This window comes from Dermochelys coriacea, chromosome 4, assembly GCF_009764565.3.
Source record: "Dermochelys coriacea isolate rDerCor1 chromosome 4, rDerCor1.pri.v4, whole genome shotgun sequence".
NCBI lineage: Eukaryota > Metazoa > Chordata > Testudines > Dermochelyidae > Dermochelys > Dermochelys coriacea.
This window is the reverse complement of record NC_050071.1, coordinates 53,434,294-53,447,479: the sequence shown is the minus strand read 5'-3', so window position 1 is coordinate 53,447,479 and position 13,186 is coordinate 53,434,294. Positions and strand designations below refer to the sequence as shown.

The 13,186-nt window shown below is 37.5% G+C and overlaps 1 protein-coding gene across 1 annotated transcript in view; it reads left to right on the top strand.

The window, feature by feature from the left end:
• The window catches only part of CLGN (calmegin), a 79,652-nt gene that overhangs the window by 32,895 nt on the left and 33,571 nt on the right, over positions 1-13,186 (top strand). Inside the window, 3 exon segments of the mRNA XM_038399910.2 lie at positions 5,335-5,476; positions 6,349-6,430; positions 10,546-10,738. Coding sequence (XP_038255838.1) covers positions 5,335-5,476; positions 6,349-6,430; positions 10,546-10,738 — 417 coding nt within the window.

Genomic DNA, 13,186 nt, shown 5'->3' with positions numbered 1-13,186 from the left:
ATGAGCAACAATAATAGTCTTCCAGCTTGACTACAGTGTTGCTGGTCGCCATCCAGATGTGCAGAGCCCTTAACCATGCTTTCTGCACAGGTTTGTGACTCTGGGCAATATGCAGGAAATAATAGAAGGATTTCATGAACTGGGCTTCCCGAAGTGTGGTGCTGCAATAGACAGGATGTATATCCTCAATCTATCCTCTTACCTTCTTTTGCTTCTGAACAGAGAGGTACACTTATATGGTTATAAGTGTTGGTAGATCGCTAATGATGATTCACTGACACTAACAGAGAGTGGTCAGAGAAGATGCACAAAGCTTGCTTCTTTAGGAATACAGCACTCCTTGAAAAGCTTAAAAGCAGGGCAATTTTTTCCCAGACAAGCACATTCACATTGAAGGGTGGGTTGCTATGCTCATTGTGATTTTTCCAGAACCCAGCCTACCCTCTGCTTCCCTGGCTCATTAAACTATACACCAGGCACCTGGGCAGCAGCAAGAAAAGATTTAACTGTTGTTTGAGCAAGTACAGAATGAATGTTGAATGTTTATCTGGTAGATTGAATTGCTTCTTGATTAAGCAGGAGCTCAGTGAACCATATATTCCCATTGTTGTAGCATCTTGTGTTTTACATAATATTTGCATAGCAAAAGGAGAAACATTACCAGAAGAATGGAGGAGGGAAGTGGAAAGACCGCCTGCTGATTTTCAACAGCCAGACAAAAGGTCAAGTTCAAGATCACACTGAACAAATTTGTAGGAAAGGTTTCAGACCAAGCTGGATGAGTGTGCATCTCAAACAAGTGATTAAGAGAAAGCAGAAAGCCTACAAGGAATGGAAGATGGGATGAATTAGCAAGGAAAGCTACCTCTTGGAGGTCAGAAAGTGTAGGGATGAAGTGAGAACTGCCAAAAAACAAGCAGAGGTGGACCTTGCAAAGGAAATTGGAACCAATAGTAAAAGGTTTTATAGCCATATAAACAAAAAGAAAACAAGGAAAGAAGTGGGGACCGCTAAGCACTGAGGATGGGGTGGAGTTTAAAGATAATCAATCCATGCATGGCCTAACAAATACTTTGCCTCAGCTTTTATAAGGCTAATGAAGAGGTTAGGGGTAATGGTAGGGTGGCTAATGGAAACAATGATATGGAAGTAGAAATTACCACATTCGAGGTGGAAGCCAAACTCAAACAGTTTAAGGGGAGTAAATTGGGGACCCCAGATAATCTCCACCCAAGAATATTAAAAGAACTGGCACATAAAATTGCAAGCCCAATACAAGGATGTGTAATGCATCTGTGAACTCGGAAGTCATACCCTGTGACTGGAGAATTGCTAATATAGTTCCTATTTTTAAGAAATGGGGGGGAGGGGGAGGGACAGGGAAGTAATCCAGGAAATTATAAAACTGTTGTTAGAACCTCTATTGTATGCAAAGTCTTGGAACAAATTTTGAAAGAGAAAGTAGTTAAGGACATAGAAGTAAATGATAATTGGGATAAAATACAACACGGTTTTACAAAAGGTAGATCAGCCAGACCAACCTGATCTCCTTCTTTGAGAAGATAACTGATTTTTTTTTTATACAAAGGAAATGCAGTAAATCTAATCTACCTGGATTTCAGGAAGGGGTTTGATACCGTTCCACTTGGGAAATTTAGCTAAATTGGAGAAGATGGTGATTAATATGAGAATTGAAAGGTGGATAAGGAACTGGTTTAAGAGGCGAGTACAATGGGTCATATTGAAAGGTGAACTGTCAGGCGGGAGGGAGGTTACTAATAGAGTTCCTCAGGGGTCAGTCTTGAGACCAATCTTATTTAACATTTTTATTCAGGACCTTGGCACAAAAAGTGGGAACATGCTAATAAAATCTGCAGATGAGACAAAGTTTGAAGGTATTGCCAGTAGGGAAGAGGACCAGAATATCATACAAGAAGATCTGGACAATCTTGTAAATTGGTGTAATAGAAATGGGATGAAATTTAATAGTGCTAAGTGCCAGATCATGCACTTCGGGATTCACAACAAGAATTTTTACTGTAAGCTGGGAATGTATCAGTTGGAAGAGACAGGGGAGGAGAAAGAGCTGGATGTATTGGTTGATCACTGGATGACTGAGTGCCAAGGTGATACAGCCATGAAAAAGGCTAATGCAGTCCTAGGATGCATCAGGCAAGATATTTCCAGGAGAAATAGGGAAGTGTTCATACCATTATACAAGGCACTAGCATGAGACTTCATTTGAAATGCTGTGTGCAGTTCTGGTCTCCCATGTTTAAGAAAGATTGATTCAAACTGGAACAGGTGCAGAGAAGGGCTAGTAGGATGATCAGAGGAATGGAAAACCTACCTTATGAGAGGAGACTCCATGATCTTGGCTTGTTTAGCCTAACCAAAAAAAAGGCTCAGGTGAGATATGATTGCTCTCTGTAAATACATCTGAAGGATAAGTACCAGGGAGTCAGAGGAGTTATTTAAGTTAAGGGCCAGTGTGGACACATGAACAAATGGATAAAAACTGGCCATCAACAAGTTTAGGTTTGAAATTAAGTTTCTAACCATCAGAGAAATGAAGTTCTGGAACAGCCTTCCAAGGGGAGCAGTGGGGGCAAAAAACCTAACTGGCTTCAAGACTGAGCTTGATAAATTTATGGAGGGGATGCTATGATGAGATTGCCTCCAATGGCATATAGTCAATCTGTGACTGCTAGCAGCAAATATCTCCAACGGCCAGTTTGGGACACTAGATGTGGAGGGCTCTAAGTTACTACAGAGAATTCTTTCCCAGGTGTCTGGCTGGTGGGTCTTGCCCACATGCTCAGGGTGTAATTGATCACCATGTTTGGGCAATTCTTTTGTTCCCTGTCCACATCCATTTGGCTGCCATTTTGAGATAGAGTTTCAGAGTTCATAAACAAAGTGTTTTTAAAAGGGGGTGCATTAATATTCCTACCTGATCTCCTCCATTCCCCTTCATAAGTAGGTTCTGACTCTTGACTAGCCTGGGTTGGATTTGGCTGGCTCTCTGAGGGTCTGAATCCCCTTAATGAGCCATTCATTGTTGGGTTGCTTTCCTCCAGGGCTCAAGGGGAGTTGGTAATAGGGTCCCTACTCAGTATGACATCCACCTCCAAATAGTAGCTGAAATCCAGGCAGGCATGAGGGGCCAGATCCAGATTTTTCTGGTATCCTTCTTTGCGTTTAGGTAGGACTGCCACTTTTTTTTCCCCTTAGCCCAGCATTGTTGCTCGTCCCTTTTATATCCCATCTTTTGCATGTCTTTGCAACATCCCAATAAGCATCTTTATTCCTATGGCAATTCTGAAGTTGTGCTTGCAGTATCCCTTCTGTGCGCAAGCTGAGAAAGTCCAGGAATTCTTTCCTAGATCAGGCTGTAGGACAAGGCTTGCCTGAACTTCTCTTAGCTGCACTTCAACATGCTGGGGATTTTGGAAGAGGGGGATGGGCTTGTGGTCACTGGGCAGTAGTGTTCAAAACTGGGACCAGAGTGGGCACTGTCATGGGGACAGGGTATTCTGGGATCGTTGGTTGAGTATTGTGAATTGTCTACATAGGCATCCTACCAGCAGAACAGTGCTGGTACAGGACTAATGTCATTTAGGGAGTTGTTTTAACTTGACCACTGTAAACTCAGGGTTTTACCAACAGGATTTCAAATTGTATGTGGATGCACACACAGATGTGCCAACTAAGGGAAGTTTTAATGGTACAGTTGTATTGTAGACCAGACCTTTGTCTTTCTCCTTGTCTGATGATATCATCTGTCTAGCAGGATACTCAGCTGCACAATTTTGAGAAGTTGTTTTTGCTTAGCACTTTTTTTAAAGCCATGTTTTCAGATTAGATGTGATCATATTTGGATAGGCTTCTCTTTCTGCTCCTGTGCAGCTGGAACTGATTGGAAGATTAGGAGAGCAAAATTTAAACTCAAGAAGTGTCATTCAGTGACTAATAGGGGAGCTGGCTTGCATTCTATCTTGCTACTATTGCCCTTAAGGGTAGGACAACAAAATAGCCTTAAATATGAGAGTGAAAGAATGCTTTCAATCTCGCACTAAGAAGATTAGGATCCTGTGAGATTAAAAGAAGAAAAATAAGAAAAAAAACTTTTAATTTCAGAATTTTAAAACAGCAAGAAAGGGTGCTGACCTAGTTTAAAAAAAACAACAACTTGTGAAGGTCATTTTTTATTGGTGTTTGTAGATCTACATAGGCCCAAAACATTGTTTATAAGCAAGAATTTATGAATGCATCTCTTGAATCTTCATCTACTGCTTGTAAGGCTGAAATAGATTTTGTAGCAGAGTTCTGAAAAATGTAATTTGAACACTATTTAAGTAATCAAGACAACAGCATTAATAGAAACTTGAATAATGTGACAAATCAGAATTGTACTCTTGTCTTGCATGTGTGTAATGTTGCAATTAATTGGAAGTTGGTGAGGATGCACATTTGTGCAAAACAATGCTTCAGATTTGTGGGTTTACATCCTTATTGATTTAGTTGACTGAAGAGAATAATTCTATATTACAAATGTGTATGGTTTCTTGTTCAGTATCCTCTTTTGCGAGTGGATTTTTTTGAGAATATGTTATTTTTCTCCTGCTTTGGTTTCCCTTAATGGTTTTTCGTCAGGAAATTGTTTTATAGGTATAACTAAGTTGTCACTATTTTATTTATATCCTTTTCTGTAGTTATAGAACTGTTTTTCACAGCAATTTTAAAAATGTATACTTTAAAAAAGAAAGAAAAGAAAAGAAAAGCTGTTCTGGTATTGCTCTGTACTACTGACTTGAAGAAGTAGTTTTCCAATGGGCTCTATTTCCTGAAAAAATATACCTTTTTTCACTATAATTTTTTCAGTGAGCTGTTAGAAAAATGTGAACCATGCATGTGTAACATGATCATTTATCTTATGTCAGCTGTGATATGGAGCAGTCAAATTATGGGGGAAATTATTCCAGGTTTATACTGCTGCTTGAAAAAAATATTCAGAGTTGTATCATTAGTAATAAACTGGATGATTGTTTTACTCTATAGTTATCTAACTTCGGCATTGAGTGTCAGGATTTGCTCCTAGTAATTTCTTGTGCAGTAACACTGAGTATCTGCAATAGCAGTTGGTATCAGGAAATCTCAAATGCAGCCACAAGTTATTTTCTCTGAGTTTTTTTTTAAACCACATTATAAATAATAACATAGTTAAGGTAATCTGTCTGCTAGCTCCTAGCAGCTCTCTTAATTTCTTTTCAAGATAGCAGTAATTTCTTGCCTTTATCTTGCTGTTTTTCAAACTTGTGTTTTTTGTTTTAGGAAGATGGGAAGTAGAAGAGCTTAAGGAAAACACAGTGCCTGGAGACAGAGGATTAGTTTTAAAGTCAATAGCAAGGCATCATGCAATATCAGCTATGTTAACAAAGCCATTTATTTTTGATACTAAGCCTTTGATTGTTCAGTAAGTTGCTTTTCAGATTTGTACTTGATTACTCTTCTAACTTTGAAATATCATGAAAAAGTAATATGTTTTGTATTATTCTGATTTCCATTCCAACGTCAATTGCCTTGCACAAATTTACCAAAACCACAAATATGAAGGCATTAATATAAAAATAAATTATTATAAATGTAATGTTTTATCTTTTAAGGTTTTCAAACCCAAACTAAAGTTATATTTTAGTGCTCATATGTTAAAAATAGATGAAATGATGTTTTAAACCTTTTGTCTGAATACTTAGTCAGGAATTCAAGATCTCATAAAATGGATATAAAAGACTGCCATTTAAATGTCAGTGTCTCTGCAACTGAGCTTCCAGATTACATGGAATGTGAGAGAATTTCAGGTGGCTATGAATATAATGTTTAAATACATTTTTTAAATTTGTAAGTCGGTGGAAATTGACTTACAGGTAATTCAGAAGAAATTCTGAGATGGCTGCTCTCGGTAAATCTAGACTATGATGTAGGTAGGCACAAACATAGTACAAAACTTGGCCATGCAACTCGGTCAAAGTGAAGTAGTGAGTGGCCTCTGTATCTCTGCAAATGCTGCCCAGACTCCTTTCTTAGTAGAGATTGTTACTGTGTTGAACTGTAACATTTTTTTTAGATTGATACTATTACATTTTGCATAACTGTTGCCTTACTTTGCAATAGCAATAAAATATTTCAGGCAATTTTGTAAAAATGTTTTGGGAGTAGTGATTAATATTAAAATAAAAATGCTTATACACAATCTTGGACATGGATTCAAAGTTAAACTGTAGATCAAAGTGATCTTTAATTATTCCAGGGTATCCGCAATATGCTCTTTGATTCCCTTTTATACAGGTATGAAGTGAATTTTCAAGATGGCATTGATTGTGGCGGTGCATATGTTAAACTTCTGTCCAGTTCCAGTGATTTGGATTTGGTATGTCCTTTATGTAACATTTGATGATAATTCTTCTGTTTAGGGGAATGTGATCGTAGGCTTGTGGAATGTGACTAAGGGCATAATTATTCATTGGTGAATATCCAAAATACTCAGCAAATGCAGGAATCTGGCCCAAAGTTTACTTAGATGGATGAAAAGTCTGAAATAGAAATTTGTATTTTTTTCTAATCTGAATATAGTTTGTATAAAATCTTATATATACATAAAACCTTCAGTTTGTTAGCCTCTGCTTACTAGCATCTGTTATATGTTGAATATAAGAAATATTTTAACAATAATATAACAATAATTTCCATTACTTTTTTAAAGCAAAAATTTTAGCCTACTATAAAAAAGTGGTTTAAAAGAATAACCTATAAAGGTCTGAATCACTGAAGAACACATAATTCATTCACTCTGATTTGTTACATTTTCTATTGGAATTGCGAATATCTAGGATCAAGGGCATGATGTTATATAATGTAGGTCGTATACTACCAATAGTCAACGTGCAGAACTCAAGTGATGTCCACTATTCTTTCTTAAAATCTAAATAAAATGACAATTCATATATGTTAAGGGTAGAGGGGACAGTTCTGATCAGCCAGTCAGATTTAATTCAATAATACAGGCCATAGAACCTCAACCAGTAATTCCTGCATCAAGCCATAACTTCTGTTTGAGCTATAGCATACCATTTAAAAAGATATTCAGTCTTGATCTAGAGACTTCAAGTGATAGAGAATTCACCATGTCATTAGGTAAGTTCCAGTTGTTAATTCACACAAATTTTTAACAATAATTTATAACCTATTTATAGTGTAAATTTGTCTAGATTCCAGCTTCCACCCAATGGATGTCATTATGCCTCTTTTTCCCCTGCTATCTTAAAGGGCTATCTACTATTGGAAATCTCTTCCTTTTGTAGATACTTGTAAACTGTGAACAAGTCACTTCTTAACCTTCTCTTTGATAAATAGATTGAGCTTCTTAAGTCTCTCACTGTAAGGGATAGTTTTCAGACCTCAGATCGTTCTGGTAGCTCTTAATAAGATTGATATCCATGTAGTTTGGATCTATGAGAGTTATTACTCAAGTTAAGGGTACAAAGAAAGATTATTCTGAGATCTTTCAAACCATCAAAACAGGACGCTAAATTAGTTTAGAAGACATGTTCATGTCCCAAAATTTAAACTTTTGGTAGACTTTCAGAGGCCCAAAATTGTTTGATTGTGGAATTGAGGACAGTACCAAAGTCTGAGAAATAGATCTCCCTTTCCATCTGGTCCTCTACCATTTTGTTTTCCTCCCATAGAAGCAAGCAATTTTAAGTGAACACACATACGTGAATGCCTATCCTTTCCAGAGACTACAGCTGCATTTTTCTATAAGAACTTTTTCAAATACTAAAAGTGGAAATTGTTATAGGATTCACTTTCTTTCCCTTCTTAGGAATCCAGTACCAGTCTTTACCATAAGACAGTTACATGCATACACAGTTGAGAATTTCAAGTTCCTTTTTATGAATAACACTCCAAAGATAAACCATTACAGCACAGCAGTTTGAATGAACTCTAGCTAGACTAACATCACTAACTACAGATTTATTATTTTTTCTTTTAAAATGAAGAGTATAACCCAGGGCTTCCTCCCCACCTCAAAAATGTAGATAGATATAGATATAAAATACCTTACAAAATAAATACAGGGATTGGGACTTCTGACAATCAGAGATCTTCTACTTTCACGTAGGCTTTACCCAATCCCTTTAGTGGGTATAATATAGACAAATGAAACATTTAATTGTACTACACAATCAGTTGTTTCGGCATCCACATTACTGAGCACATAGACAAAAAAAATCTGTACAGTTACTTTAGCTGTCAGTCTCACACACTGTCTTTGGTTCAGTGATGTTGTATACCCCCGAAGACATTTGGCCTCCAGTCTGTGGTTGATCCTTTATGGTGTTTTCCCAGTCTCAATCCCATCGAGTTCTATAAAATTACAAGAAACTATATGGAAATCCAACTCAGAGATCAGTCTGTGTTACCCCTGGCAACTCTGTCTTCTCCCTTCAGGACTGGGCTGCATATGAGTCCTGGGTCCCTGTAGATTAAAATGCCCACTTCAAATTCCTTTTCTTTTTTCTTCCTTCCCTCCCCTTTTCCCCTGCTCAAATTCACCAAAACAGAGGATGGACAATTAGCTGTATCTCTTCTCTGCTAAATATTAGGCCATTGCCCCAGTCTCTCCAGTGCAAATTGGGCAGGGGGGTTATTCAAGGTGCTTTACAGTCTATAAGAGATCTGGAAGCCTGAAGAAATTACTAAGTGTGAAGTGTGTTGAACCAATTGTGAAATGTCAGAGGTTCAAGATGGAATCCCTTTGCTGCATTTCGGCAGGTGCTGCTAGTTGTTACTTTACATTGCAGTAACACGCAGAGTCTTCAGTCAGGTTTGGGGTCCTATAGTAGTGCTAGGTGCTGAAGAAACATGAATTAAGGAAGTCCCTGCCTCTCCCAAAGAGATTAGTATGAAGAGTGATATGATGTGACAAGCAGATATAAACACAGTGCAGGGTGGTACGGGAAGAGAAGAGCTTGTAAGCACCATTATAGTTGTTTGTTTTAAACAAGAGAATTGAATAAGAGATTAACGAATCATTAGTTGTTTGACAGTTTTCCCCTTGAAGTCATTGTAGAAATAAATTTTATAGGATTTGAGGGAGGACAAGGTGGTAGCTATATGAATGGATCTGGGGATACGTCCCACACATAAGCGGTATCCTAGAAGAAGATGCAAAGGTGCTGGGGAAGAAGTACATAAGCAAGTGATAGAGGCTGCCATTATTGATGGAACAAAGGGAGTGGGAAAATCACAAAGTAGTTAGATAAGAGATTGACAAAGTAGGGAGGAGCTAAATTATGAAGGTCCTTGAAAGTAAGAACCAGAAGTTTGTTTAATACAATGGAGGGACTCAGTGTGTAAGAATTGTGACATGATTGAAGTGGTATACTGGGAAGGTTATTTTGGCAGCAGCATTTTTAATACACTGGACAATGGCTCCTTTGGAGCCCTGTCATATTCAGTGAACTCTTGAAAGACACATTGAAAGACATAGGGTCTCCCAAATTTTTTAGCATCATTTCACATAGCTGTATTATACATGCACGCCTGTTGTTGTTAGAACTGTCAGGAAATAGTATGCTCTCCCCATCAATACTGGAAAATGTCATCATGTTCACAAAGTCTGATTTTTAAACTGTTATAACTTAGGCAAATCTAAATTTGGATTTTTCATTTCACCCTCAAAAACTGCTGCGTTATGTTTGTTCACTTACAGAAAGTCAACTCCTGACAGAGACCAGACTATCAAATTTATCTTTCAGAAATAAATTTTCTAGAAATTATAAGTGGCTGAAAAAGGAGCTTAAAAACCTTAACTATCGCTATGTTTTCCAAATATAAAAATTCCCATAAACAATTAAAATAGTGAAAGATCTTGACAACATAAGGTAGTATGGAGGTGACCCTGTGAAGGAAAATAAAAAAAAATCTTGTTTTGTTTTTGTTTTGGTATTTAGTATCAACTACTCACAAATGTAGAGCAGCAGTACAGTGATAAAGAAAAATAGTAGATGGTGACATACTGTCTGGATTTTTTTTTTACCTTATTAACATTTAAATTGCACATCAACTATTTCCCTTCAGTTTTTTTTACAGGGCACAATATTTGTAGAAATAAGTACAGCTGCTATTTTATTTTTATGGTGAGCATTTTCATTTTAATATAGTGTCCACGGAAGTTGCTCTTCCACCTTTAGGGCTTGATCCTGTGCGTTGCTGAATGACTCCTTGTGAGGTGCTGAGAATCCTTTATGCATGGTCATTTTGGTGGAAACAGCACTCAGCATCTCTCAAGAAGTGCAGAACATCTTACAGGACTGAGCCTATAACCATTGGGTGCTGGAACTGACATTTCGTTGCATGAAATATATCACAATAGGATTATAAGCAGGCTAAAGGCCTCCAGCATCAAGGAGTAGAGATACGCAAGTGATTTAATTAAATGTACTGCATAACCAATACTAAACTCTCTTGCTTCTACAGGAATACTTTTTTGACAAAACACCTTACACAATTATGTTTGGACCAGATAAATGTGGAGAAGATTACAAACTGCATTTTATCTTCAGACATAAGAATCCTAAAACTGGAGATTATGAGGAAAAACATACTAAGCGTCCTGATGTAGACCTAAAAAAATTTTATTCGGACAAGAGGACACATCTGTATACTCTGGGTATCCTTTAATTTAATTCTTAATGTTGCACGTAAAAAGGAAACGTTAGAAAACAAGGTCTCCATTCACTGAAGACTTACAAATGAGCATGTTTTCTGTCTATATACAGTAGTTTTGTTCATTGCTATGGATATTTGTGTATTGTGTGTATGTTAAATAAATGGCTTTGAAATTCTGTTGCTTAAGATTCATTTGAGGGGAAAAATAAAAATTGGCCACATGCAACCATTAACATTAAAGTATGCTATTATTTACACTTGCAGTAAGCAATGATGTAGTACACTATCAGTACTACATCATTGACTACTGCAACTAGTGTAAATAATCTGTTGTCATTGTTAGATTTGTAAGAAAAATAGAGGCCTCCACTCCAGGCTACAGGTGCCCTGTCATAAAGTACGAAAACAAAATTAGATCACCTGCAGAACACCAAATTTCCCTCTTGTCCACAAAACTGATTTCTCTTAAAAGTCCACCTCTCCATAACTGTGCATAAATCAATGACTTGAAGCACTCCCTGAAAGCAAATAGATTGGGGCTATTTCAGACAAAAATAAGGAAGCCTGTTCCACAATTGAAGAACATTCTATTCCCAGTCATTCCTTTTAAAAGAAGGAGCCAGCTCTAGTATCTCTGCTGATCACAACTGCAGCAGTGTGGCATACAGAAAGATAGTTTCTCCAATAGCAAAATCTCAACCCATTTGGGCTTTACAGATGAAAACCATCATTTTAAATTCAGTAACCTGTACAGATCATGGGGCACCAGAGATACGTACTGCCACCAAGAAGCACTGCTACATAGGCAGGCTGCTGCATTCTGCACTGGTTTCTTTCCAGATTGATCAAAAGGGAAACACTGTGCTGAGCACGTTGCAATAGTCCAGTCTTTGGGGCCATAGATTAATTTAGAGAACTAGATTAGAGGTGGCAGAAACAAGGGCTTATTTTGTCTCTTCCCCCACTGTTCCAAAAGATGAGATTTGAAACATCTTTCTGATTATGGAGATTGAATCCTTGAAACAGTTAATGGCTGCTTGGTATACCTAAAACTACTACTTTTTTAAAAAAATCAAGTATTTCTGATAAGTCTGTAGCAATTGAATGTTTTAAATTAACATAATCACTCCTAAATTTGACACTAATTTTGGGTTACTGTGTAACATGAGATTCCCTTTATTACCTAATATGTCCCATCTACCTCCAATTCTATGATCCTTTGATAAATGGGAAAATATTGGAAGTGATATTGCTAGATGCTGGAAAAATGCATCTCAGACAAGTTGGAAAGAAGGGGGCAACAGGAGTCAAGCTTTGGGGGGAATGGTCAGAATCTGTGCCTGCTAGAGAACCCTTCTCTCCATAATTTGGAAACAAAAATTCCTGACTTTTGTTCTTGTCATTCTTCTGCTGTCCAGAGATATCTGTGCACCCGGCTAGCAAAGTATCCTGTCCCCTTCTAGTGCTGGTCTATGTAGAGAATGACAAACTGCTATTGCTATCAGTTATTCCATTAGCTCAAGTGGCAAAAGTCTTTGTGATGGATCTAAAAGTTTCAATCCTGCTGATGGTGTTAGAATGATGATGCATGATGGAATTTCTGCCACGTGATGGAATTTATTTTTCCAGTGTATTGTCTTTAAAATGTATGAAATCATACACACAAATCTATGTTAAAAGAACATCATTAAGGTTGCAAATTCAAGGACTCTCATTAGGAAACGCCAGAATTAAGGCTTCCTTTGCGACATTAATTTGCCCCCCTTGTGCTTATGCATGATGAAGCAATCTTTCATTCATGAACACATACTGTTTTTTCCAGAGGTCACCTACTTCATTCAGTGCACAGGATGAACCTGCTCTGAGGATGAATCAGAGATGTATAGTAAATAGAAGCTGTTGTGTATCGGACTATGGCTTCATTTGTTGCTGAAGTTGGAAGGTGTTTAGTGAATGAGGCAGGTAATTGCAGGAAGGGAAAGGATAATCTCATGGCTAAGAAAGTTGAATGCTGCCCTAGAGAACTGAATTCTCCTCCTGCCTCTGCCATAGAGTTCCTATGTGTTGCTAGGTCAAGTCACTTAAACTTTCCACAAGTGGTCAGTAATTGTGTTCTTTTTCAATTTCTGGGTGCCTGACTTGAGATCCTGGGACCTAATTTGCAGAAGCGCTGAGCATTCACTTCTGCAACGAAGTCAGTGGAACCAGTCTTTCAACGTACAGAGCGCTATATAATGCTAAGTTACCCTGAAAAATCAAGAATACTTTTTATCTTAATTGCTGAGTCCGTTTCCCAACTGTAAAATGGGGATAATAATGCCCCTCATCTCATAGAGGTGTGGTGAAAATAAATGTACTAATATTTGTGAAGTACTCAGTTAAAATTGTGATGAGTACAAAGAAAAACCCGTGACTAAATTAATAATATTTTATTCGGAGGTTTGAACAG